This window comes from Pongo pygmaeus, chromosome 19 (genome assembly GCF_028885625.2).
Source record: "Pongo pygmaeus isolate AG05252 chromosome 19, NHGRI_mPonPyg2-v2.0_pri, whole genome shotgun sequence".
In the NCBI taxonomy this organism is placed as follows: domain Eukaryota; kingdom Metazoa; phylum Chordata; class Mammalia; order Primates; family Hominidae; genus Pongo; species Pongo pygmaeus.
In genome coordinates, this window is record NC_072392.2 from 98,757,881 (window position 1) to 98,782,093 (window position 24,213).

Here is a 24,213-nt window from a genome sequence, read left to right on the forward strand (position 1 = left end):
GGATCTTCCCCAGCTGCCTTCACCTCCGCCCCCAGACAGAGCCTCCTGGCTACTCCCCAGAAAGTGTCTCCAAAATCACTTCCATTTCTCCTCTGCTCACAGCCACTCAGTGGCTTTCATTATCATTCAGAATAAAACCAAAGTGTCCATTACCATCCAACCAAAGACCCCAGGAATGCGCTGCAGTGGAATCAAGCCACGTTTGTTGACTGGTTACTGTGAGAGGGTGTTAGGAAGGACCCGCAAGGCTCCTTGTGTTGGGAGAGCATGGAGGGAGGAGGAGTTGGGAGAGGCTCAAGGCAGCAGGGCTGACTCCACAGCTGGGTATCTTGATAATTTTTATCTAGAAGGCAGGAAGAACAAAGTGCAGCTGAAGCTGAAATTGATCAAGCAGCAGCGGTCATTCAAATTAGCCAGGACGGGATGGTTTGGTGACCCTTGAGGTCCGGCTGATGCTCATGTTCTGCCTATGCTCCGACATGATCCTGTGTATCTTGCCCCATCTCGGGCACACAGTGGTCTTGTCTGGTGTTGGTGTTCAGTGACATTGCTTAGCCATGAAATTGTCTCTAGGCCACTGACTAGTGACGCCAGGGTGGGTGGCTCTTCTCTTTTTCAAGACCTGGGTGTCACCTGACCCCCAGCTGCCTCTGACTCACCTGCCACTGCCCTTCTTGTCCACACTCTTGCTGACAAGCTGGTTTCCTGTGTGGCCGAGCAGTTTCCTCCTTCAGACCCTTCGTAGTCACCGGGCCCCTGCCTGGAGCCTCCGCCTCAGGAACCCATGTGGCTGACTCCTGCCCTGCGGCCTTGCCGCTCTCTCTCCATCCCCATGCTGTCCCCTTGGTGGTTCTTACTGCCACCTTCCTTTCCACCTACTGGAACCCTAGGGTCTTCTGGTCTCTCTGCCCATCTACGACCGAATTCCCACAACAGGGAGAGTCTGGGTGACACGCTGGTGCGTTCCTTCCTGGGGCAGTATGGTTCCCACATGGATCCTCAGATGTTCTTTGGTGTCGGTGACCCCACTGTGGGCCGTTGGTTCTGCTCCAAGACCAAAGCTGGCTGCTGGTAGGCGCAGAATGCGCATGTGGCTTGGACCAGACAGCCTCTAGGCCTCCCCTTTCTACCGCCAGGTGCCGAGGGGCCAGCAGCCTGGATGCCCCGGAGCCCTGGAGAGCTCTGACCCTGGCCTCTGCCCCACCCAAAGTGGGTCTGGCCCCTTCTTACAACAGGATCAGCCCCCAGCTGGAGACAGAGACCGCACGGCCAGCCCAGTCAGGCACCTAGTACTCCCCAGTCCCCCGGCCTAAGGACGCTCCACTGTCCTGGGCTGCCAAAACAAATATCACCAACTAGGCACCTCAAAACTCATCCTCTGGCAGTTCTAGAAGGCAGAAGTCCACAGTCAAGCGGTCAGCAGAGCTGGTTCCCTCTGGAGACTTGGAGGGAGAGTCCGTTTCATGCCTCCCATTTTGCTTCTGGTGGCTGCTGGCAAATCCTTGGTGTCCCTTGGTTCAGAGACATCGCTGCAACTTCTGCCTCTGTCGTCCCGTGGCCTCCTTCCCAAGTGTGCGGCTGTGTCCCCTCCTCTTCTTACAAGGGCCCCAATCACTGGACTTAGGGCCCAACCCAATCCAGCCTGACCTCATCTTAACTTGATTACAGTTGCAAAGACCCTATTTCCAAATAAAGCCCTAGTCACAGGTTCTGGGTGGGCATAGATTTGGGGTGACATTCCACCCAACGCAGCTCCCACCCCCATGTGGTGGAAGCCCAGGGTCAGGGAGGATCCCCGTTCCCCTGCTGGCTCCCTGTGCACTTCCAGCTTCCAAGAGGGGCTCAGTGGGTGGTCTGAGCTGGACACAACCTAGCTCCTTCATTCCTGTGAAGCATCGTTCTCACGGGCCGTCTGGGCAGCAGGCATTTGCTGATGTTTGGAGTAATGGGGACAGCACTTTACAGGTGACAACCTGGGGCACCTCTTGGCAGCTGGGTGCCTCCCTGTGACCTCAGCTGTGACCTCAGCTGTGACCTCAGCTGTCTCTCTCCGCCCTTCTTGATCCCATCACCTCTTTTCTTCCCCTAATTCCTGGTTCCATGGGCTCTCACCTCCTCTCTCCCAGGATGTCTGAGAAAACCACAGTCCCTTTCACTTTTTGTCCAAGCAGTCCAGCGCTCTCTGCCCTTCACCTTCTCCTCCAGCCTGGACCCCTGAAGGCAAGGGAGAGGGTAGAGATTGCCTCTCAGATCCAGAAGATCCAAAAACACCCCTGGGGTGTAAGAGTCATGCTGATTCCCTCGGATGTGAAGCCGTCCGTTCTTATTGCAAAGAGCACTTCTGTTTTTTTCTTCTTTCTACATCTGCGCTAACATTCTGTGATTCTTAGAGAACGAAAATTCTGAAGAGCAAAGCCCAGAGCCAAGAATGTTCAAGCCAGAAGGGATTTCTATGAGGAACAAAACAGACAAGGCCTCTGCCTGCAGGGTGCATATCCCGAGTGGAGAGACGGGGCTGTACAGACCCAGAGAGCATGGCTCGCCCTGGAAGGGAGGGTCAGGTGCGATGGGACGGAATGGCCAGGAGGACTAGTTTATACTAGGGGTTGAGGGTCAGGGATGAGCAGGATTTAGTGAAGCAAATGATTTCTTGGATACAACATCAAAAGCACAGGAAATAAAAGGAATATAGATCAGACCTCATCCCAATGAAAGCCTTCTGTGCATCTAAGGACACTATCAATAAAGTGAAAAGACAACCCATAGGGTGGGAGAAAATGCTTGCAAATTATCTACCAGATAAGGGATTAATATCCAGACTATATAAAGGGCTTCTACAAATTCACCAACTACAAACCTGATCCAAAAGGCCAAGGATGTGAACAGACATTTCTCATGAGGAGACACACGAATGGCCAATGAGCACATGAAAAATTCTCACCATCACTCACCACCAGGAAAATGCACATCAAGACCACAATGAAAGGCTGGGAGCGGTGGCTCACACCTGTAATCCCAGCACCCTGGGAGGCCGAGGTGGGTGGATCACCTGAGGTCAGGAGTTCGAGACCAGCCTGGCCAACATGGTGAAACCCCGTCTGTACTAAAAATACAAAAATTAGCCAGGTGTGGTGGCAGGTGCCTATAATCGCAGCTAATCGGGAGGCTGAGGCAGGAGAATCGCTTGAACCCGGGAGGCGGAGGTTGCAGTGAGCTGGGATCACACCACTGCACTCCAGCCTGGGTGACAGAGTGAGACTCCATCCCAAAAACAAACAAACAAACAAAAAAAACACACCACAATGAAGCACCAGTTCACACCAATTAGGACGGCTGCTGTCTAAAAACCAGAGAATCACAAGTGTTGGTGAGGATGCGGAGAAATCGGACTCCTGTGCACTGCTGGTGGGAATGGAAAACAGTGCAGCTGCCGTGGAAAACAGTTTGGCAGCTCCTCAAAAAGCTAAACATAGAATTTTCATATGATCCAGCAATTCCACTTCAGAGTATATACTCAAAAGCAAGGACACCAACAGACACTGGTACACGTTCTTAGTAGCGTTATTCACAACAGCAAAAGCTGGACATGACCCACGTGTCCCTCAACAGAGGAATGGACAGACACCACGTGGTTTGTGTACACAGAGGAATCTTATTCCGCTGTGGGAAGGAATGAAACACTGGCGCTCACTGCAGCACGGATGGACCTTGGCAACACGATGCCGAGTGAAAGAAACCAGGCACCGGGGCAGACTGTAGGATTCCACTGCTGTGAGGCGCCCAGAGCAGGCAAACTCATAAGGAGAGAAAGTGAAGTAGAGGTTCCCAGGGGCTGGGCTTTAGGGTGGAACGGGGACTTAGTTATTGCTTCATGGGGACAGAGTTTCTGTTTGCAGTAATGAAAAAGTTTTGGAAATAGATGGCGGTGATGGTTGCGCAACATTGTGAATGTCCTGAATGCCACTGAATTGTACACTGAAAAATGGTTAACATGGTAAATTTGGTGTTATTTATATTTACCACCATTTTAAAAAATTAGTAAGTGTACTATAAAAGCCATGGAATTGCACGCTTTCCATGGGTGAATTGCATGGTTTGTGAATTATGTCTCATTAGAAGAGGAGCATTTAAAAGAAAGAGGGAGGCCAAGCACAGTGGCCCACACCTATAATCCCAGCACTTTGGGAGGCTGAGGCGGGTGGATCACCTGAGGTCAGGACTTTGAGACCAGCCTGACCAACATGGTGAAACCCCATCTCTAATCCCAGCTACTCAGGAGGCTGAGGCAAGAGAATCACTTGAACCTGGGAGGCGAAGGTTGCAGTGAACTGAGATCACGCCACTGCACTCCAGCCTGGGTGACAGAGTGAGATTCTGTCTCAAAAATAAATAAATAAATAAATAAATAAATAAATAAATAAATAAATGAAAGAGGGGCAGCAGCGCCCACATGCAGTCCCCATGCAAGAGCCCCCAAGAAGGGGCTTGATGCATCGGAGGTGCTGGGTGGTCTGGCAGGCTGGAGCCAGGCCACTGGGGAGCTGGGAGCAGAGGGGAGTGTGTGGAGGGGCAGCCCTAACCCGGGTTCTGCAGCAGCCCCCGCCTTGTCTGCCTGCACTGCTCTCGGCTGGTTCTGTGCTGAGCGCAGCCTCTCCTTGGAAGCCAATTTTCTGCACAGTGAAATGTTTTTTCTGTGCCCACTTTAGCAGATGGCCCCCCACCTTGGCCTGAATTGGGAAGCACAGAAATGCAGCAGGGGACAGACGGCTTCTTTGGCAATGTCTTACAGGCACACGAGCACGCAGACTCATACCCGCCCCCCACAACTCGCCTTCACGGACTCTGGGCTGCAGCCGGCCTCCGGAGACCTCTCCTGTTCTGCTGCCGACCAGCCGCTGGACGCCTGGCCCAGGTGCTTGCTTGGGATGGACGCAAATGACTGCATGTCTCCAAGGCTGGGACCGGGGCGCTTCCTCTCCTGCACCCGCCCCTCTCGGCCAATCCCTCCACTCCTCTTAATGGGAGAATGCTGAAGGGATCCTGGCCGGGGCTCCTGACATCCAGTGTGGAGACCCTGCCCCGGGCACCCGTCTCAACCCCATTTACATGGTAGCTGAGAAACTTCTGGGGAGACAGCCTGACCTTGGCCCACCACTGGAGTCCAGACCTTAAACCCACTGTGGTCAGTGGGCAGGAGTCTGGCCTGAGGTTTGAGGAAGGGCAACAGAGTCTCCAGTGGGGAAGTCGCCATTGAGGAAAAGTCTAGTGAAGGCAGATCCTAGGCCCACCGGACCAATGGTGTGTCAGGGCCGAGTTCCGGGGCCAGCAGGGAGGAGGGGGCTGGCGCAGGGAGGGGTGGTGGCCTCCACAGAGGGATGCCACCTGTCCTCATGGGTTGGAGGCCAGCCCTTGGGCACCAGAGAGAGCCTGGAGGGGCTACAGAGACCATCTGATCCTACCCTGTTGTTCTAATTTTTTTTTTTTTAAGATGGAGTCTAGCTCTGTTGCCCAGGCTGGAGTGCAATGGTGCAATCTCAGCTCATTGCAACCTCCACCTCTCAGATTCCAGCGATTCTCCTGCCTCAGCCTCTGGAGTAGCTGGGATTACAGGTGCCCGCCACCACACATGGCTAATTTTTGTATTTGTAGTAAAGATGGGAGTTCACCATGTTGGCCAGACTGGTCTCGAACTCCTGACCTCAAGTGATCTGCCTGCCTCGGCTTCCCAAAGTGCTGGGATTACAGGCGTGAGCCACCGCGCCCGGCCCTAACCTATTGTTCTGTGCTGGGGTGGGGTGGGGAAGATGGAGGCTTGGGAGGCCACTGCCCACTCCTCATGTGACCAGGTCAGTCTCAGGAAATGTAAGTGTCCTTCTTAGAGGAACTGGGAGACAAAGGGATTTTCAGGTTTTGTTTTTGTTTTTGAGACACGGTCTCACTCTATCACTCCAACACACCTAAGCTTGCGGCTGCGTCCCTCCAGCCTCTGACTCCATCGTCACAGGGCTGTCTGTCTTCCTCTGTGTCTCTTCTTTTTTTAATTTTTTTTGTTTTTTGAATTTTTTTTAGATGGAGTTTCACTCTTGTTACCCAGGCTGGAGTGCAATGGCATGATCTTGGCTCACTGCAACCTCCACCTCCTGGGTTCAAGCAATTCTCCTGCCTCAGCCTCCCAAGTAGCTGGGATTACACATGTGCACCACCACACCCAGTTAATTTTTGTATTTTTAGGAGAGATGGGGTTTCACCATGTTGGCCAGGCTGGTCTCAAACTCCTGACCTCAGGTGATCTAACTGCCTTGGCCTCCCAAAGTGCTGGGATTACAGGCATGAGCCACCACACCTGGCCTCTCCTTTTCTTATAAAGACAACACATCTGCAAAGACCCTGTTTCCAAATACAGTCAAATTCACAGGCACCACGGTTAGGACTTGGAGCTGTATTTCTGGGGGAAACAGTTCAACCAATAACACACCAATGTGGGGGTACTTTTTTTCTGACACAGGGTCTTGCTATGTCACCTAGGCTGAAGTGCAGTGGTAGGATCATGGCTCACTGTAGCCTCCACCTCTCTGGCTCAAGGTATCCTCCCACCTCAGCCTCCACGGTAGGTGGGACTACAGGCATGGGCCACCACTCCCAGCTTTTTGAAACTTTCTGTAGAGATGGGAGTCTCACTATGTTGCCCAGGCTGGTCTCGGACTCCTGGACTCAAGTGATCCTCCAACCTCAGCCTCCCAAAGTGCTGGGATTATAGGCATGTGCTTCCATGCCCAGCCGATTTCCAGGTTTTAAGGGTCAAACTGTTGGAAACATTTATTTAAAAATCCAGTAGGAGGGAAATGTGTGACCAGTGAGTGCAGAGGGAGTCTGTGGCGTTTCCAGGGAGCACCCCAGGCCAGGCCTTGAGCATCTGGGAGAGGAAGGATGTTCAGGCCATGGGGCAGATGTCTCCACAAGCCGAGGCCACAGGGACTTAGCTGTGCGTGAGTGTGGGTGTGTGAGCAGCCAGCTCCTCGAGCTGAAGGAGCTCGTGTGCCAGCGAGAGGGTGCTGCTGGGGATGAGCCCACCCCCAGCTACCTCGTAGGGAATGGGCACAGAGAGAAAGCAGACCAGGACTCCCTCAACTGGGATGCCCCTGCTCCAGGAGCCCACAGCGGGGCTCAAGGCCGTACACATGCCCGGCTTCCTGGAGCACCAAAGACAGGAAGAGGGCAGCTGGGGGACCTGGAGCCGGATGCCCTTTCCCAGGATAAATGTAGGGCTTCCAGAGGCCTTGCATTTGCAGGGGGCCACTTCAAGCCACATCCCCAGACCTTCCAGGGCTTGGTCCAGCTTCCCCTGCTGCTGCTTATGGGACCTGGGTGGGGGATTTGACAAGTCCTGGAGCAGCTCAGTGGGTGGGGAGGGAGAGATCCAAGGACAGGTGCCCTGCAGTCCTGGGTGGGGGCGGGGGACGCAGCCTTCAGGAGCTGAGAAGGGGACCCCTGGACATCCGGAGCTTCCTGGTATGGATGACATGGGAGGCACTGGAGTCCGAGGGCTGCAGCTGGGGTGCCCCATGGCCCAACCTGAAGGCAACATTTCCCAGCTCCCCTTCGGTCTTTGGCATCCCAGGAGGGACTGGTGCATGGGGAGGGGCCTGTGGGCAGTGAGGGGCGGTGTCCGGCCTTCAGGAGAGGAACCTGGAGGAGGGTATCCTGGTATGGCAGAAGGTAGGGGGGTCTGCCCCCAATTGTACCTGCTCGCACCAGGCCCTGTGCATACAGCTCCTCACCCCATCTTCACAGCCCTGAGAGAGGGTACTGCCAGCCCCAGAGCACAGGTCAGGACCAGCTGTTTAGCCAGGCCAGGCGAGAACACTGAGCTGGGAGTCAGGAATCCTGGGTTCTGATTCCTGGATGTCAAGCTGTGCAACTCTGAACGAGCCACACAGCCCCTCTGGGCCTCAGTCCCCTCATCTGAACAGTGGGGGAGCCGGACTAGACAACCCTCAAGGTTCTCCAGGCCCAGACATCCTACAGGTCTTGGACGTAGCATCTCTGTCCGTAGGGACAGAGACAGAAGTACCCGCCATGCAGGCAGGCTGCCCCTGGCCCAGTGCAATTTGAGGAGGCTGCTCCGTGGGGGCAGAGCTGGTGAAGACTCAGGGAGCCCCGTCTTCCTGTGTCAGGACAGATGGGCAGGAGCTGTAGCTCAATGCAAGGAACCAAGCATGAAATGACAGAAAAAGAAGAGACGGGAGCGCAAAAGAAAACTTGCCGATAGTCAGAGCCGTCTGAAAATAGGACAGACTACCTCTCTGGGGTAATGAGCTCCACATCACCAGAAGTGTGCAAGCCGAGAACAGTTTCAGGCACCTGAGAGGCTGCTGAAGTTAATGACTTCCAAGACACCCTCTGGCTTTGACTTCTTGTGCCCGTGTCCCGCTGCCCAGACTCCTACCTCACTCCACCGAGCTGCAAGGCCCGTGGCTTCCTTCCAAGCAGCTGTTCTTAGCTCCACGGCCCCCTGAAGGCACTCATGGATGAGCCAAAATCAGGTGCGAGAAGTGCAGAAAGTACTTTGCATCTAATGACAGTTAAGAACCCAAGTGTTTGAATGAGCTCTCACATAGAAATTAGAAATGTACGCGTGACGTTATCACAGATGTAACTCTGCACTTTCTTGAGTGGGAGGTATGAGGCGGTGTGTCCATTGGAGCCACTGGAATCGGGCATAACCCTGGGCCCAACCATGAGCGTGCACCCTGGGGTGAACACCACGCAGCGAGAATGGCTCTGGGAACACAGGCCAGGGGCCTCCCGCCTGGCAGGGCCTCTCTCTCCTGACCAAGGCTCTTCCTGCAGGGACACAGGGGCTTCCCTGCCTGCTTTGCTGAGGCCAAACCTTCTCCCTCCACACCATCCCAGGTGACAGGTGGCTCGCTCACACCCACTAAACCCCCGCTCCTGAGTCCTGGGAACACCAGAGCACCGGGCAGGGAATCCCCGGGCGATGCCAACAGGAAGCCAGAGTGACCAGTCCCTTGCGCCAACCCAGTGTGTGCGTGTGTGTGTGCATCTGTGTGTGTGTGTGAGGTGGGGGGCACCAACCAAACCACCGGGCAGGTGATTTTGGCTCCATGTCCCCTGATTTCAGGTTGTAAGTGTGCTAGAATCACTCACCCCAGGGCACTTGGCTCCTGGTTACTCTGTCCCTTGGAGGGAACAGCTCACAAGCTCCAAACACATCCAGAGTCAAGCCAGGTCCACAAGGGGGACAGGGAAGTAAGCACAGCCCGAGGCCCAGGGTTCCCGCAGCCATTTATCCCTTTGTAGGGACACTCTCAGACACTTTCAGACAAGTGCAGGGAAGGGGCCTGGGACTCTTAAAGTGGGAAGGCAACCACACATGGCTAAGGCCCCGCTAGCAGAGGCTGCGGCTGAGAACTGCCAGAGTTGCTTGGGCATGACAAGCCCGGGCCACCTCGAACCCGGACCCAGCTGTGGACCGCGAGTCCACCCAGGAGGGGAAGGGGAATGCGGAGTGACCCTACATCCCAGGCCGAGTGGCCTCACTGAGTTGGGGAAACACTGGGCCACTCTCTGCCTCTGTGTCAGCTGCTCCTGTGAAATGGAGACCCCTCCACCCAACATCCAGCGTCACCAGACGGCGTGGGGTTGTCAAAGGGCACAGGACAATGCACAAGTGAGGCACACACCCCCTGCAGGTAAGGGTCACCTACACCTGGCTGGGGAAGAGGGGTGGCTGCAGGGGGAGGTGGCATTGGCAAGCCTCGGAAAAGAAGAGACATCCTGAGGAGACCACAGTCTTTCTCCACTCTTTACTGTGTAAAAATAAACTCAACAATTCATGTCATTTCAGCAAGAAAATGAAAAAAAAAAAAAAAGCAAGAATACCAGTAGAAATAGTGCATTTCCAGAATTGCTGATGGGAGGTGGCAGGTCCCATGGTTTTGACCCATTTGATACCCAAAAGGCTGCAGATCATATGAAAAATGTACAGCTTTGGTTAGCAAATAATGAAAAAGTAAGATACATCGATTCTCTTTCATATTATACAGTATATACATTATAGCAATATCAACCATAGGGGGTTTGCTTTTTTTTTTTTTTTTTTTTGGCAAATAAGACAAAATTGGGACTCTAAGTATTGGGCTTTTTTTTTTCTCTTCAATGACTTGTTCCCTTTCAACAAATTGCGCTTAAGTCCACTGTGTACAGAAGTAATACATTTCCCATCGTTAGTTGAATAAATTTACACACTGTGTTTAAGAGATGAAACCATGACTTCGTCAAGCCACATTTGGTTGCCATAAGATTCCAAAGGATTCTATCCTCTTAATGTGAACCACATGTAACCCAAGCTTCTTCTATCAAGGTTGGAACTGATATTCAAAGCCTCGGCTCATTCCACTTAGTAAGTCAGCTCCAAGACACAGGTTCACCATAAATGGCCAGTTTTACCTCCTGGTCCCCAACATGCTTTTGAGAACAGGTGGCCCCTCTTTGGAGCTCACTGGAATGACTGAACCTCATGCCAGCCTCTCCTCACCCCCTCACTGCCCACAAGACACCCCCTTGGTCTCAGGTCCCAGGGCTGGTGACAAAGTGATCTTTGCAGTCCTAGAAAATAAACTGGGAATCTACAAAAGGAAAAGAAAGCATACAAAATGTATCTCTTTCTTCCAAAATACATGCTTTCAGTTCTACGTTTTGGTGGAGCCTGAAAGTATTTTCAAGGGAGATATAGGTTGAGTTAATTTATAGGTTTGTCCTTTTCTTTCATAAAAATACTCTTGTTTGGTAATAAACTTTTTCTTCTACAGTAAGAGAAATAATACTGTGTTATCAAAAGCAAGAAGGCTTACGACTCAAGTGGGATCTAAGCCCCTGAGGGCCCGGAGAGCTTCTGTCAACAGCTCTCCCACCCCGGACACCCAGGGAGCTGTCGGACACCAGCTCGGCAAAAGCAAACACTGCCTCAACAGTGCTTTTTATCTTCTTGTTTTATAAAATGGCTTACCTGAGAGAGGCATGTATTATTCAGTGCAAGAGGGAACATCAATCAGATTAAGGAGTAGATGGGAACTACGTGGATTAGATTTGCGGCTGTGTCATCGACCTTTCTCCGGGCCAGCAAAGTGCCAAGTGTCAACACAGTGAGGGAGTCGAGGGGCTTGGCTCAGACCCTAGCAAGGGGCAGGAGGGAGCTAAAGGTCAGCTTCGGCCCTGGCACCATGGGTGGGTCAGAGGAGGGGTGAGGAAGGTGAGCGGGCCAGGAGGCTGCAGGGGTGGAGGCGTAAGCACTGGGGTGTGCTCTGCCCCTCACTAGTCAGGGCAGAGGATGGCTCATGGTCCTGAACGGACAGCTCCCACCTGGCCCACGGGGGCAGAAGGTGGTCTGCGGTCCAGTAGATCGGCAGGGGCGGGGCTAGCCGGAGGTGCTGGCAGGGGAGCACCCCACACAGCCCGCACTGGGCGTTGCCTACACAGGGGCTCCGAGATGGCTGGAGTGAGGGTGGGGCTAGATCTGGTCTAGAGAGGCGACTCCAAGCTCTCTCGCTGGCTCCCAGCTGTGGGAATCCTTTAGGCTTGTTCTCAACCTACACGTTAAAAATGCTTCTTGGTGTGTTTGGGGAGGGGGAGAGGGAAACTGAGCTCTCTCTTGACCTCCTCCAACACCCTTGGCTTGCTTACCCAGCCATTTTCAGTAGCTACACGGGTGGTCACAGAACACTGGGCGGCACTTGGCACACAACACAGAACTGGGGCAGTCCATGCAGGTGCGGGAACACACGTTGGACCCAGGGAGCAAGGAACACGCCACCCCGAGGAACATGCAAACGGAGAAGATCCCTGCAGATCCAAGGATGCCACAACCCGACGGGCGCTGATGAAGCACGATTATCTAAGAAAAAGCCACTGTTGAACAACAACGCGCAGCGCGGCGCCTGATCTGCACCCCCCTCTGCGGGAGTGATGCATTGCAGAACGGCGGCCGGGTACCGTGCAGACACCCACGACAACACTGACACAGAGACACTGACAGACACACACAGATGCACTAGGTTCTTGACACAACGTGAACCTGTGTTTAAGGGGACAGGTGGCCCTAGAAGGAACAGAAGACAGAAACACCTGCTCCTCCTGCAGAAATGTCTGCAGCTGCAGCTGAGCCAGGCAGTGCAGTAGAATTTCTAGAAAGACTTGTCAGCCGTTTGCTGATGAGACTCCTGGAGACAGAGTCGGGGTGCCCTCGGGGCGTGCGACCACCAGATTGTGCAAAGCAGGAAGCTCCTTCTACCCTGGGCAGGGCCTCCCGAGCCTGCGCTCTTTCTCACTCATCGCGCACACACACACACAACACACACACACACACACACAAATGCACATACACTTCTCTCCCCTCCTTGGAAGGACTAGAAGGAAATGTCCATGTTGCTTTTCACGGGGAACAAAAAAAGGCAAAAAGGTTCTGGACACTGGTCAGGTGTCAGTGTCACCGGCCAGTGGCAGCTTGTGGGCTGCTGTAGGCCGTGAGCCCCGTGAGATAGAGGAGTGGGTTTCAGGCCCCCACCCTGGCCAGGCCTGGCTCCACACGTGAGGTCTCTGGAGTACCCTTGGAGGGGTCTGAACCAGCTCACCTGGCGCCTGGTGTGCTGGGAGGGATATGGCTGTCAAAGGCCCCCAAAGAGGACCTTCCCACCGATGGGCTGGGTTGAAATCCCAGTGGCCCCATGGGGCCAGGTCTTCATCGAAACACGGCTTCTTTCCTTAAAAGGTCCCCTCTGGTCTGCACTGCCGGAGGCCAAAGGAGAGGGGCGCTGAGGCCTGGCTTCCCAGGCTGTGGGTGGGACGCTCCTCTCTCAGGGCCCTCCGGGCTGAAGCAGCGCAGCGCAGCTCCAGAGGTGAGAAGGGAGGGGCAGACCCCAGCCTTGCAGGATCTGAGGAGGTGGGAAGGTCGAGGGCAGGGCCGTCCTGGGGCAGAGCTAGCTGAGCTGGGCACACAGGCTGACCTCCCAGGCCCCATGCTGCTCTCAGATGCAAACAGCAGGGATGGATGCTGTCTGGCCCTGGGGTAAGGGCCAGTGTCCTCAGCCATCCCCTCTCCTCCACGGGAGAGCACAGGGTACCATCCCAGGACGGCCCGCCTTCACCCTTCAGAGACAGTTCACTTCCATTACAAAATGAAAATTCTCTGTAGAGAGCCCCCGCCCCCGGCCTTTGACAAACCACTAAAAGACATTACATCAATATAAAGATATGTCGCTCTGAAAAAGGTTTGCAAACAAAGACAAATGCGTGTACTGAGGTTGCACCAACCCCAAAGCACGCACGCAGCTAACAAAGTTGGCAAATATGAATTTTCATCATGAGATTTTTCCAAAGCCAAAAGAAAGAAGGAAATGAGGTACGTCCTCAAAGAAAAGGCCTCCCCCAGCCACACACACACACGTAGACACACACATGTAGACACGCACACACAGATCCTCTCACCTACTTCTGCCTTGTTCAAAACGTCGCAGCACCCACTTTAGCTGTGAATGGGGCATGCCTGAGAGAGTCCGGGCTCCTACAGAGAAGTGGGGCTTCCTCAGGGACAGATGGGAGCAGGGGCTGCTTCGTGTGCATGAGGACAAAACCAGGCTGTGTGCGTGTGCGTGTGCAGGGGCGACGGCCTCGGTTCATTCCTGGGGAAAAGGGAGAGAAGAGACGCACAAAACAGATCATCGCCGCACAAGCAGGGGGTGAGGGCGGGCGGGCTCAGCCTGGCCTGCCGCGCTCAGTTGATCTGGCGACAGGCCTCGAAGGTCCACTTGGTGGCTCCACCGTAGATCTCAATGTGGGACTCAGCCCAGGCGATGACATTGCCGGACAGTGCCTTGGTGCTGCAGGTGGCCAGGTTGTAGACCTCCCCGGGGGTCAGCTTGCGGTCCCAGATGTTGAAGTGGGCCAGCTCACCCACAAATGCCTGGGTGGCATCAAACCCACCACCCAGAGTGTCCTTCAGAGAAAAACAGAGGATGAGAGTGGAAGGGTCGCCAGGTGGTCTGGGGGCCCATCCCTAGGCCGGGGGTCTGAGCGCCTCTGTGCCTGCCCGATCACGGACTCTCAAGGCCACTCCTGGGTGCCGTTTCGTCTCCCTGTTCCTGACTCTCCAGCCCTACATCCGTCCCTCCTCTGGGGGAGCCCAAGAAAAGGGATGGCACCGACCACCTCTGCCCTGGAGCTTCCCCTGGGGGGACGTGGACTCTGCCCCTCCTGCAGCTGGTCCCTCAGCCATGGACAACCACAGCAGCTGGGCCTGGGGCCCCTGCCCAGACATCACTCCGTGCCAGCTAAAGCTGCCCAACATGGATAGACGTCCCCGGTTCTCCATCCCTTCGTCTTCCTCCCAGGTGCCCAACGGGAGACAAACCACTTCACGGGAACTAAATTATTCATCACTAAAAGCAGAATTGGCCTTCCCGTGCCAAAGAAAGTGTTGCTGCAGCTATGAGAGCGTTGAAACCAGAGCTCACTCCTGCAGGAAGTTCAAGCACAAGTCCACCCAGGGCACAGGCCTTGCCCAGCCTGCTCCCCGGGCTGCTCCTCAGGGGAACCACTTCTCCGGCTACCTCCCTCCCTCCTTGCTCCTCTTCCCCTTCCCAGCCTCTGGTTCTGAAGCTCTCTCCCCTTCCCCACCACATCCAGCACAGTACCTGCTCCTGGCCCAGCACCAGCACACCCTGGGGCTTGATGGGGTGATAAGGCGCCAAGTTCTCGCCACTGCCACCCTGCGTGCCATCCTGGTAGGCCTCCCAGACCCCGTCCCGGGTGGTCCAGGTGACGCAGATGTGGTGCCACTTGCCATCATTGATGACAAAAGGCAGTTTGGCCACCTGGGAAGGACAATGACAGACGCCGGCTGGTGGGTACAGGGGTACAGCCCAGAAGCCATAATCTTCACTGCCTCAGTTGTTCCTATCTCTACTTGCAAAGTAAATGTCAAGAACTATTACTGAATTCTCACAGCACCTACTGCCCCAGTGCCTGTCAGCCCCACCTGGGCGTGGGGCACACAGTCACACAGGAAATGTAATGCTCTACCGAGGGAACCCCCGAGGGCCATGTGGGTGCGCAGTCTCTTCACTCCTACTCACCCTCCTCCCTCTTTGCTAGTCTACACAACAAGCCCTTGGACGGAGAGCCGTCCCTGGTGTCTGAGTTCACTGCTGCCTCTCAGGGCTCCGTGCGACACCTGTGCAGCCTCCTTGCTGGCCTCTCCTCTCTCTTCCAATGTCCCATCTCTAACTGTTACACCCTCTTGCTCTACAACACAGCAAGCCTTTGCCGAGGATCTGAGAGATGTCATGGAGCACGATGCCTTTTAAAGCTCAGACCGGCCTCCGACCTGGAATTTCACTCTCCTGCTGCCATTCCAGGTCGGGAGGATGACGGTCCAGCAGACAGTGAGGAAAGAAACTTCACACCCTTTCCGCTTGGGGAAAGGGGACCCAGAATGGCACAGCCCTTTGTGGGGAAGAGCAACAGGAACAAGGGCGTGGAATCCACTTCCCAGCCCAGGTTTTAGCCACTGGCTACCACTGCGGGCCTGGAGCTGAGACAGTTTGAAAGCTGGCAGCTAGTTCCGTAGCTAACAGGGGAGGATGGAGAATGTTCACTAGAGGGAAAGGCTGCCTGTGCTGTCCTGTTCCAAGGGGTCACACAGACCTGTCCTCCTCCCGAGAGTTCGGGGGCTGAGTGGGATAGACTTGGACTCAAGAAAACTCTCTAAGGCCCCCTCACCTCACTAAAGCATCTCTGGGTCCCTGCTGTGGAGGGGCAAAGCCAGTTCCAAGGCCAGCTGGTGGAGGAGTCCAGGTCACATCATCGGGCAGGGCCAGGCCCCATGGCTCATTCTCCGCCATCTCCCATACCCACCCCAGGAGGCATCCGGGAAGGTCCAGCTCTCCCTGCTCTCCCAGTACAGGTGAGGGTGCTCCTCCCACTTCTCCTGGTCTTCACACTCCCCCTCCCTCAGTCCCACCTGGCAAACACTTTCCTTGGGGCCCCATCAACATCTGAGGCCACCATAGCCCTGTCCTAGCATGCGACATGAGCTGGGGCCCTGGGGCCTCGCCCTGCCGTCCTGCGAGCCCGGGGGCTGCTCTACCTTGTCATTGATGAGGATCTCCATGGGGTTGTTGCCCCACTCAATGAGGACCAGCTCGTTGGCCTGGCCGGGCACAGCATAGGAGAAGGGCGTGCCCACCCCTGGCGCGGCGCTGGACTTGAGCCACATGCAGACAGTGAAGGCGTACATCTCCGGCAGGCTCTTCTTCACCTTGGCATACATATAGTTGGTCCGCAGTGGGAACGTGAGCTGGAACTTGTCTCCAGGGCGGTTGTCTTTCTGACCTGCGGAAGACACAGTCCTGACATCTGCACCTGTGTGAAGTGCGTATCGGTGTCTGAGTTGAGTTCGGTCCCCACCAAGCTCTGTGATGTGGCCAGGGCAGGCTTCGGTCTCCATTCTGGAGACGCAGAGCAGGTGGTTTCCCAGGTCAAGTACTTTGCCCCAAGCCACAGGGCCAGTCCGTAAAGAGCTGACCCAAGCTCTTCATGCTCGAGGTCTGGCTGGCTGTCACGCCCACGTGCTGGCATCCTTGGGGAGATGGGAGTGGGGGGCAGTGCCTGGTGGGAATGAGAAGGGAATGGGGACAGCCGCCAAGCCAAGTCAACCCAAGGAGCGGGGTGGCTGCAGAGGAGGAATGAGGCTAGCTACCCTGAGAGTAACCGACCTGATTCCAGGAGGGGCGGGGCTCAGAGTCCCTCCTAGCTCAATCCCAGGCTCTGTTCCTGCCTCTCCCCACCCGACAGCCAGGCCCTGGTGCCCACACACTTCCCTCCAGGCCAGATGTGCCTCTGACCCACCAATGCCTCTTGGGTGTGAGGCTGGGCAGCTCCCCACCTCCAAGGCCCTTCCAGGGACTCTGCCTGGAGCCCTGCTGAGAGGGCAGGGCAGCAAGGAGCTGGGAGCACTCTGGGTGCCAGGGCTCCCCAAGGTGACTGTTCTAGGATGCCGCCACACTCTCAGGTGAGCGAACGTCCTCACAGCTCAGGTTCCAGGCCTGGCGGCCTCCCCTTCCACAAGGCCCACTGGCCACTTCTCCAGTAAGCGCCAACCCCCGTAGCCCATCCATATACTGTGGCACCCTGGGTATGGTGTGACTGACTCCAGGCAAAACATTCCTGGCCAGCAATGGGCACAGTAGCAGGCCCAGAGCCCAGGAACACACACCCCTTGGTCAACCCCTGGGTGAGCAGCCATGGTCCTGCCAGGAAGCCCAGAAAGAAACCGGTTCCCCAGGCCAAAAATTATTTCTAGAAGGCATCCTGCCCGGTCAGCAACCACCCCCTCCTCTAAACCAACTGGCAGGGAGCAGAGCAGGGCAGGCCCCCTCAGGGCAGCACCCCCCGCGGCTCCCCCCACCCATTGAGGCCTGCAGTGGGGGATGGGGAGAGGCCCAGCCCCTGGCCTTTCTCCGGGTGTTTTTCATTCCCCAGTCTCCCCTCCTTCCCTCTCCCTCCCTCCTGAGGTCCTTCCTTCTGATCTGTTTTTCAGTTACATAACAAGCCTTAAGATGGCACTGTTTAAATCTGTCCGGCACATTTTGCGGTCTGAGCAGGGTCACGTGGCCTTGCTCCGCACCGGGCACCCCCCCCCCCTCCCCTTTTACAACCTTGTTTGATTTCTGCGACTTCAAGGCAGAGCCTCCAGAGCTCATCCAGGCGCCCTGGGTGATAGACTGGCTGGCCTGAGTTGGTGACTGAGAAACCTCAGGGGTTTGAAAGATGCCAAGGCTTGGGTCACTCAGAAGAGAAAACCTCAGGGTAGGGGTTCAGGACTGAAGTGGGGAGGAGCTGGAGATCCTGAGAGGACACCAGGGGCATGGCAGCTGGGAAGAAACCTGCTTAACAGCCTCAGCGGCCCGGGGAATCAGAGCACCCAGCCCCAGCCTGCACCCAGCTGTACGCTGAGGCTGGGGACCAGGAAGAGACAGGCTTTCTTAAGCAGGGAGGGTTTGGGCCAGCGACAGCCACTGTGCAAAGTTACTGAGGATTAAACAAATCAGACTTGAAAAATCCAGCGAGTGTGTGAGTGTGCCTGGATGGGGGAGGGGGCACTATGCAATCCCCTTTCCCAGAGACAGCCCCAGCCCAAGGCACCCAGCCCTGCTAGAAACACTGACTAGAAGCCCAGAACCTGGGAAGGGGTGCGGAGGATGAGAAAGGGGTGCAGGGGTTGGGGTTAGCGGGGCGGCTTGGGGCTTGCACAGTGCAGAGCTGGGCTGTTAGGGATCGGGACGGAGGCAGGGTCGGGCAAGCAGGCGCAGGCAGGCAGCACGGCTCCCCCTGGCCCCAGTACCTTTCTCGAGCTCGCTGATCCGCTGGTGCAGGGAGGTCAGGGCGGTCTCGATCTTGACCCTCTCCTCGGTGTCGTTCCTGGGGCCCCCCTTGCCCTCCTCCAGGGTGTTCACCCGGGACAGCACCTGCCTCTCCAGCTCATCGATCTTGCTCTGCAGCAGATCCTTGAGGCTGTTGGTCTGGCTGGAGGAATTGAGGCGGCTGTACTGCTGCGGGGTGCAAGGGCGGGGGAAACCACACCGTTAGGCGAGGCGCGGGGACCGTGCTGGAAGGCCCGCGGCGCGGTCCCCTCTGGGCGACTGCGGGGGCGACCTGGCAGGGAGCTGGGGCGAGTGGCCGCCGCGGGGCCTTGCAGGCGCGGGGAGGCACCGGCCGGGCACCCGCGCGGCTGAGGCGGGGGCGGGGGATGCCTGGCCGGGTAGGGAAGGGGGTGGGGGAGGGCAGAGGGGCGAGCGAGCCGGAGGGGGAACCGGAGCCGAGGGCGCGCGCGGACCTCGAGGTTCTCCAGGCGGGTTTTGAGCGATTGCAAAGTTTGCCCGAGTTGGCTGAGCGTCTCGGCGGCCGGTGTCCGGGACAGGTCGCCCATGGTGTTCTTGCCCGAGCCGGGCTGCTTGCGGCCGCCGCCCGCCCGGGCCTCGCCGGCTCCGGGGTCCAGCGTGCTCTGGCTCTCGCAGCGGCCCAGCTTGGCGGTCAGCTCGCGGATGGTCTCCTTCTGGCTCAGGATGGTCTCCTTCTGCTGCAGCACCGTCTCGCGGAGCTGCAGCACGCTGCTCCGGAGCTCCTCGGCGCCGCCGGCGGCCACGGACGCGGCGCACATGTCGGCGTCCACGGGCACCGAGGTGCAGATGAAGCGCGTCGGCCCGAAATCCTGGGCCCCGGCGCCCAGGAGGCAGAGGGCGAGCAGCGCACAGGTGCGCGCGGCGGGGCCGGCCGGCATGGCTGCGGGCACCGGGCGCTCCGGGCCCGGCTCGGCTCGGCTGGGGCTCGGCTCCGGCTGGGACCCGGCTCAGGCTGTGGCTCCGCGAGCGGCCCGCGCTCTGGGCGCCGCGCTCTTCGGCCGCGCGGTCCACACCGCCGCGCTGTCAAGCCCCCACTGCCGCCTGCGCTGCGGAGCCCGCGCCTTTTATGCCGCCGCGGGAGGGGCCTCGCGCCGCCGACGTCAGCGGGGGAGGAATCCCGCTTTAATTGTCTGCGGCCCGGGCCCGCGGCGCGGCGGGGGTCTCACGAGCGCGCCACCGGGGCTGCCTCCGCTCGCGTCCCCCCCGCCCCTCTGGGAGCTGCCGCGGCCCCCTCCTCCCCCGCCCCCGCCTGGGCCGGCGCTGCTGCCCCGAAGGCTCCCGAGAGCTCAGGCGGAAGGAGGTCGGTCTCCGGCCCCGGACTCGAGGATGGACCACCTGCGTGGTGTCCCCGAACCTCCAACGGGGCTCCAGGCGGGCGGGAAACTACCGCGTCCGGGAGACAGAATTCGGTTCGGCCCTCCTGGCTGCACTGAACACCTTTGGGCCGGGGTCGTTTGGAGCCGGGCTGGGTCCCCAAGGACCCAGATCGTCAACACCCGAGTGCCCGGTGGTCAACGGCGCGGAGTGGGGCCTCGCGGCGCCACTAAGTCCAGAGCGGGGGTCACCGGGCCGCTCCGCGTTTCTTAGATGTCCGTGTGCTATTGAGAAGCCGCCGGGCAGCCTGGGTACAGGGACTTCCCAGGGCTGGGGGCCCCCGGCGCGTCCCCTCCCCCAGATCCCGGGCTCTGTGGACCCGGACCCGTCCCCGGGGACTCTCAGCCCCCACCCCGTGCGGGCGGGGCGCTGGGGACTTCTCGGAGGCAGCCCTAGCTGATCTAGCCTTTCCCGTCCGCGGCGCCGGCCCGATTGCGGGCAGGCGGCGTCGCCGGGGCTGGACGTTCGCAGCGGCGCTTCGGAAGGGAGCAGCCGCCCGCGTCCCCAGCAGCTTCCCCTTGCCAGGCACCGCGCGCGCCCGGTATCCCCGGGTGTCCACCTGTGCGTGGGGGGCTGTTTCCCGTCTGTCCAGCAGCGCCCACTTCTCAGGCCCGAAGGCCAGCAGGAGGGGTCCCAGAGGTGGCTGGGGGCGTCCACCTGAGAAGCTCCGCTCTCGCTCAGACACCCCACCCGGCACTCGCGCACTCGCGCCTTCATCTGGACCACGGGGCTCGGCTCCCGAGATCCCGGTCCGGGTTCCCGCGCCGGGCTGGGGGCTCAGGACCAGGGCTGGCGCAGCCGCCCCGCCCCGCGGCGATCAGAGCGGTCAAAGCCTCGGATATCCCTTGGTCCACGCTCCCGTGGTACAGAGAAGGAAACGGGCTCCGAGACCGCGGGGCCGGGCTAGAGCCGTGGGCCCCCCGACCCCTCCCCGCCGCCCCCAGCTTCTCTGGTCTCTGCGTTCTGCAGCCTTTCCCTGCGCGCAGCTGGGGTCTGGGGGTCGGGAGGGGGTCCCCAGCCCGCAGGGACCCAAGGGCAGTGCCGGGTGCTGGGATCGGGCGTCCGCCCCTCGGGCGGGAGCAGATACCGGCTCGATGGAGACCTTTTTGAGAAATGGCGGCCTCTTCCCGCCCCCCAGCCCCCGAGCTCCCGCCGTCTGCGTTCAGCATCTCAGCCTTTAAGCCTCCCTGAGCCGTGGCTGCGTGCTCGTTGTGTCCTTCGGCCGCCGCTTCCTGGCGCCAGAGGGACCCCGCGGCCCGCACGCGCCTGTCCTCGGCTCCGCGCGGAGGGTGTGCGGGTTCCCGCTCTACCGGCCCCGCTTGCCCACCACTGCGCGCCCAAACCCACGCGGCCCGCGGCCCCTCGCGGGCTCTGCCGACCCCGGGCCGCAGGAGGGGTTAGCCTCGCCGGTCCCCACGCGGGGTCTGCGCCGGCAGCGCCACGGGCTGGAACGCGCCTCGGGAGAAATTACCCGCGCGGGGTCGCGGCGTCTTCTGCCCCAGCTCCCGTAGGGAGCCGCTAGGCGGGTGCCCTCCTGGCCCCAGCGCTTTGGCCTCGCCGCCCTCCCTCACGCGTCCAGTGGGGAGGCCGCGCCCGTCAGGCCTGGAGCCGGACCGTGCCCAGCCGAGAGCGCGCTGGCGCTGAGAGGAGCCCGGTCCTCCCCAGGGCAGGCTGTTTAGACGGGGCGGGAACCCTTAGCCTGGCCCCACGTCTCTATCCCCAGCAGCCGCGGAGCCTTCCTAGCCGCCCAAGGCCAGGGACCCTGCCGGGCTTTTCTGCCAGGGCAGCAGATCTCAGCGGCCTGGCACCTCGGCACAGAGGAGCGTGTCCCCCTTCCGCAGAGGAAGGCAGTGGACGGCGTCAGAAAGGGAGGGGAGCCTGGGGCGGTGTCTGGGGCAGGCGGGACCTCTGGGCACTGTGGGGCCCCAGGAGAGGAGACCACAGTGAATGGGCCGGGACCCTCGGGTCCAGCCTGCAACTGTCATGCAGGAGGCGCTGTGCGGGACACCTGCAGGCGCTGCACACACACGCGAGGGCCACCATGCCGCGTTTCTCCTTCACAAGACCCTGGGCAGGCGGAGGGTCGTATTTAGGGTTCCCTCGGCCTCCCCAGTGTTCTGAAAGTATCTGAGAGGGAGGGAGCAGGAAAACGAAGGACCGCCCTGCCCAAACTCATCGGGGTGTCTGGCTACTAGGTCGGAAGAGGGGGGGATGGTGTTGTGAACAGCCAGTGATCCCGGCCCTGCCTGAGTCCCACACCCCAGATGCAGCTGGGGTGAGGGAGGCGATCCCATAATATTCCCAGCTGGGTACATTTGTGGCTGCCTGTGACACGACCTCACTCATTGGGAAACCATGCACACTGGCACACTTATTTTATTTTTGAGACAGGGTGTCGCTCTGTTGCCTAGGCTGGAGTGCAGTAGCGCAATCACAGCTAACTGCAGCCTCGACCTATTGGGCTCAAGCGATGCTTCCTGCACCACCACACTTAAGCTAATATTTTTTGTTTTTTTCGTAGAGATGGTTGAACTCCTCTTGCCTTGGTCTTGGGACTACAGGTGCAAGCCACAGCGCTCGGCCTAGCACAATAGTATATATTATACCACTCCCACCATAATGGTGCGATAGATGTGAATAAAACTCAAAAGCATAGACAAGGCCAGGCACGGTGGCTCATGCCTGTAATCCCAGCACTTTAGAAGGCCAAGCTGGATCACATGAGGTCAGGAGTTTGAGACCAGCCTGGCCAACGTGGTGAAACCCCGTCTCTACCAAAAATACAAAAATTAGCCAGGTGTGGTGGCACACATCTGTAATCCCAGCTACTTGAGAGGCTGAGGCAGGAGAATCACGTGAACCTGGGAGGCAGAGGTTGCAGTGAGCCAAGATCGAACCACTGCACTCCAGCCTGGATGACAGAGCAATACTCTGTCTCAACAACAACAACAACAAAAAAGATAGACAATAGTTCAATGTAATCAAATAATTAGAAAGTGATGAGTTTGTAGTATTTATTGCCCATTTTAAATATAATTTAATTATAAGTTTACTTAGTTTAAAATTTAATAGTGGCTGTGTTTAACCATTGACCTGTGAAATTCCTGCAAATGCAACCATCAGTGGGTACCGGCCGGCTCAGCTCACTCCTGGTGGAAGGGCACGGAGAGGCCTGCAGAGGTTAGTTGGTAGTGGGAGGGGGAGTGTAGAGAAGGCACAGGGGGCAGGTGTCCAGCAGAGGCCGTGGCTAGTGGCCAGTATGGAGACGGTGGGCAGGCGTAAGAAGACTAGACAGACCAGGTGCGGGGGCTCACGCCTTGAATCCCAGCACTTTGGGAGGCCGAGGTGGGTGGATCTCTTGAGCCCAGGAGTTTGAGACCAGCCTGGACAACATGGCAAAATCTCATCTCTACAAAAATACAAGAATTAGCCAGGCGTGGTCGGGGGCACCTGGAGTCCCAACTGCTCTGGGGACTGAAGTGGGAGGATTGTTTGAGCTCGAGAGGTTGACGCTGCAGCGAGCCGAGATGGCGTCACTGCACTCCAGCCTGGGCAACAGAGCAAGATCCTGTCTCAAAAAAAAAAAAATTAAAAAAGAAGGCTAGCCAGGTAGGTTGGGAGGTATTAGGAGGACCTCAGTGCCCATCAAGAGTCTTTACTCAGTGGGCGGTGGGAGCTCATGCAGGGGTGTGCCTGAGCCCGGTGGGTGCCTGCGCCCCTTGCTCATCCTGCCATATCTCCCCGGCCTCTCCTCTTCCAGGCCGTGCCTTGAGCTTGTCTGGAACCTCCACCCTGAGCAGGAAGGAGGGTGAGCAATGGGTGGGTGCTGGGAGAATGCTGGGAGGGCCTGAGGGCACTGGGAAGTGCTAGGCAGAGGCACCCTTCCCTGCCCCCACTTGCCTCAGCCCTTCCCGCACGAAGTTCCATGCTGCCTCTGGAGGGGTGAGGCTGGGAGGGGAGGGTATGGTGGGGTGGGAGAGGCCCTGGTCCCCCACCACAGAAGAGAGGCAGGAGCCCTCGATGATCACAGCCCTGGGACACAGTGCCTCAGCCGAGGGTCAGGTACATGCCCCTCTGGAGGACAGGCTGTACCCCTCGGAGACACATTGCATTGGCAGCTGGTCTAGGATGCGGGACAGCCTGCGGTAAGATGAGTGGCCAGGGTTTTAGTGTGTGAGTGTGCAACGCCATTTTCACCTGTATCTGAGCATTCAGCAGCTCGCAGGGTACCGGCCATATTGTTTCTCTATCTGGGTGCTGATCTCGTGGGGTGTTTGTCTTGTGACCATTCATTGGGCTGTCCAGGTGCAATCTGCGCACCTTTCTCTGTGTTTCTATGCCTCACCCAGGGTGTGCGGGGGAC

The 24,213-nt window shown here is 57.9% G+C and overlaps 1 protein-coding gene across 1 annotated transcript; it reads right to left on the minus strand.

Moving 5' to 3' along the window:
* Nucleotides 1-9,813: 9,813 nt before the first annotated feature.
* NPTX1 (neuronal pentraxin 1) lies at nucleotides 9,814-19,522 on the minus strand. The gene is made up of 5 exons (XM_054457857.2): nucleotides 18,911-19,522; nucleotides 18,419-18,626; nucleotides 16,163-16,407; nucleotides 14,709-14,888; nucleotides 9,814-14,011 (listed from the first exon to the last, which is right to left on the minus strand). Exons 1-5 carry the CDS (start codon nucleotides 19,352-19,354, stop codon nucleotides 13,790-13,792), a joined length of 1,299 nt encoding a protein of 432 aa, XP_054313832.1. The 5' UTR covers nucleotides 19,355-19,522; the 3' UTR covers nucleotides 9,814-13,789.
* Nucleotides 19,523-24,213: the final 4,691 nt, after the last annotated feature.